The 1887-nt window shown below is 36.2% G+C and overlaps 1 protein-coding gene across 1 annotated transcript; it reads right to left on the bottom strand.

Annotated features, from left to right (window-relative positions):
• Window positions 1-281: 281 nt before the first annotated feature.
• On the bottom strand, window positions 282-1531 carry LOC108969138. Its single transcript, XM_018933688.1, has 4 exons — window positions 1411-1531; window positions 1200-1338; window positions 1001-1107; window positions 282-858 (listed from the first exon to the last, which is right to left on the bottom strand). Exons 1-4 carry the CDS (start codon window positions 1529-1531, stop codon window positions 500-502), a joined length of 726 nt encoding a protein of 241 aa, XP_018789233.1. The 3' UTR covers window positions 282-499.
• Between the last annotated feature and the right edge of the window lie 356 nt (window positions 1532-1887).

Genomic DNA, 1887 nt, shown 5'->3' with positions numbered 1-1887 from the left:
TTAGCAACGAATACGCTTCGAATATAATCTAAGAAACGATGCAGAAAATGAAAAAAAGTGATATGAATTTTATTTTTATTAAAAGCTTAATTAAATTTAAATGTTTTTTTTCTAATTTTCTTAAAAAGTAATCATAATAATTTTAATAATATTTTAGTATAAATATTAAATTGTTCATCAAAATTTGTTGTGTCGCCTTCAAAGTAATCTCCACAAGATGTTACGCACTTATACAAACAATTTTTCCAGCCCTCAAAATACTTTTCAAAGTGATTGTTGGGATGACTTTTAGATCCTTTAGCAAATTTTTTTTTATTTCTTCGATAGACTRAAAACGGGTTCCMCGCAGTGTCATTTTCAGTTTGTGGAACAAGAAAAAATCACGCGGAGACAAATTTGGTGAATCTGGTGGTTGGTCGATGGTATTTATTGYGTTTTTGGGTTTAAATATGGTTACAATCGTACTCTTTCTAAATAAAATTCATCTTTATAATCCTCTTTATAAATCGGTAGCTGATTCCGCACGGCTTCCATATAACTCCGCTGCGCTCGGCACATCCGATATGAAATAATTTGCTGGTATGAAATTTAAAACACTCTTAAATCGTGTCAATGCCACACCGTTTATGGCATTTTCCAACGTTGGCCGCAGTRCCTCGATTACGTCGCGCCACAGTTCATTGAGCAGTTCATTAATTGTGCCTTCCAGTTCCGTATTGCCGTCCAAGAAATTCTCCAAGTTCAAATGGAAATCGTCAATTTCGGCGATTTTGCTTCGCAACATGCGTGGGTCGGCAAAAGTTCGATTAYCATCGTCTTGCAGCTGCAGTGTAAAGAAAAACGCCAATTTCACAGCCACTATAACGAAGATGATGAAAAGCGGAGCACATCGGCAAAGGTGCGAGTCGCGCATGTGTTGAAGTAGATGTGTTTAAATTATAGAAGAGAGGAAGTGGTGTTGAGTAAAACTCATTAACTGCAATGTGCATTAAGTGCATACTTGCTTCCAGCGTTAATTTTCCACTGTTATTAATGGGCAGGAGACGCAGACGTCTGTGAGCGCGAAAGTCCGTGCTGATCTGCAGCTCAGGCAGTAATACGCGAGCACTGTGTTTAATAGTAATACACAAATATACAATGTATATGCAATACAGAAGGTGGTTTTTAATAAGAAAAGAATTTTTTGCAGAAATACGAACCGCAGTTTCGTAATATTTGCCGTGCTGATGCCATGAACTATAACATTATACAGCCGCAAACTTAGCTCGTCTTGTTCAATGCGTAAGCGACGTATGCGTATCGGTTCGAAGGTATCTGGCTCCCGCAGTCCGGGTATACCTGCGTTGGCCGAATATGCACTAGTTACTTAAATGAGTATAAACGGCGAGTATTGTTTAGTTGAGTACATACCATTTTTGTATTCAACGAGCAACGATTGCAGATTGCTTTTATAACAGTCTTCGTAGTCTGTCATATCGGCCGTACAGTGCTTGAAAAAGGATGCTGTAAAAATCGTAAAAGACATGGACATTGTCTTAAAATACTCATAATACATATTTTTATACATATATATATTGTTAATATAATTTGAATTTAAAATATAGTTCGTCTTTACGTTTTTCTTTCATAAAAACACGTTCAGCCAATATGGTTGCGAAAACACTTAGCCCGACTATAGAGAAACTCAGTAGCATCTTGAACACTTGCTCCACTTTCCACCAAAAGTTTTGGTTCAATAATAAGCAAAGTGCTTCTGAAGTTTTCCCTTTTATAACGAATTGCTTCTTGGGAAAACTGAATTGTCTTAATTTTAATAAGCCCTAGTTGATGACTTTTTAATCACACTAGCCAATTTAAGTAATAATTATTAGGCAGTATGAGATCTAT

Source organism: Bactrocera latifrons, unplaced genomic scaffold (assembly GCF_001853355.1).
Source record: "Bactrocera latifrons isolate USDA-ARS-PBARC rearing strain unplaced genomic scaffold, ASM185335v1 scaffold_241, whole genome shotgun sequence".
NCBI lineage: Eukaryota > Metazoa > Arthropoda > Insecta > Diptera > Tephritidae > Bactrocera > Bactrocera latifrons.
Note: the sequence above shows the minus strand (reverse complement) of the source record. Positions and strands in the feature narration are given on the sequence as shown.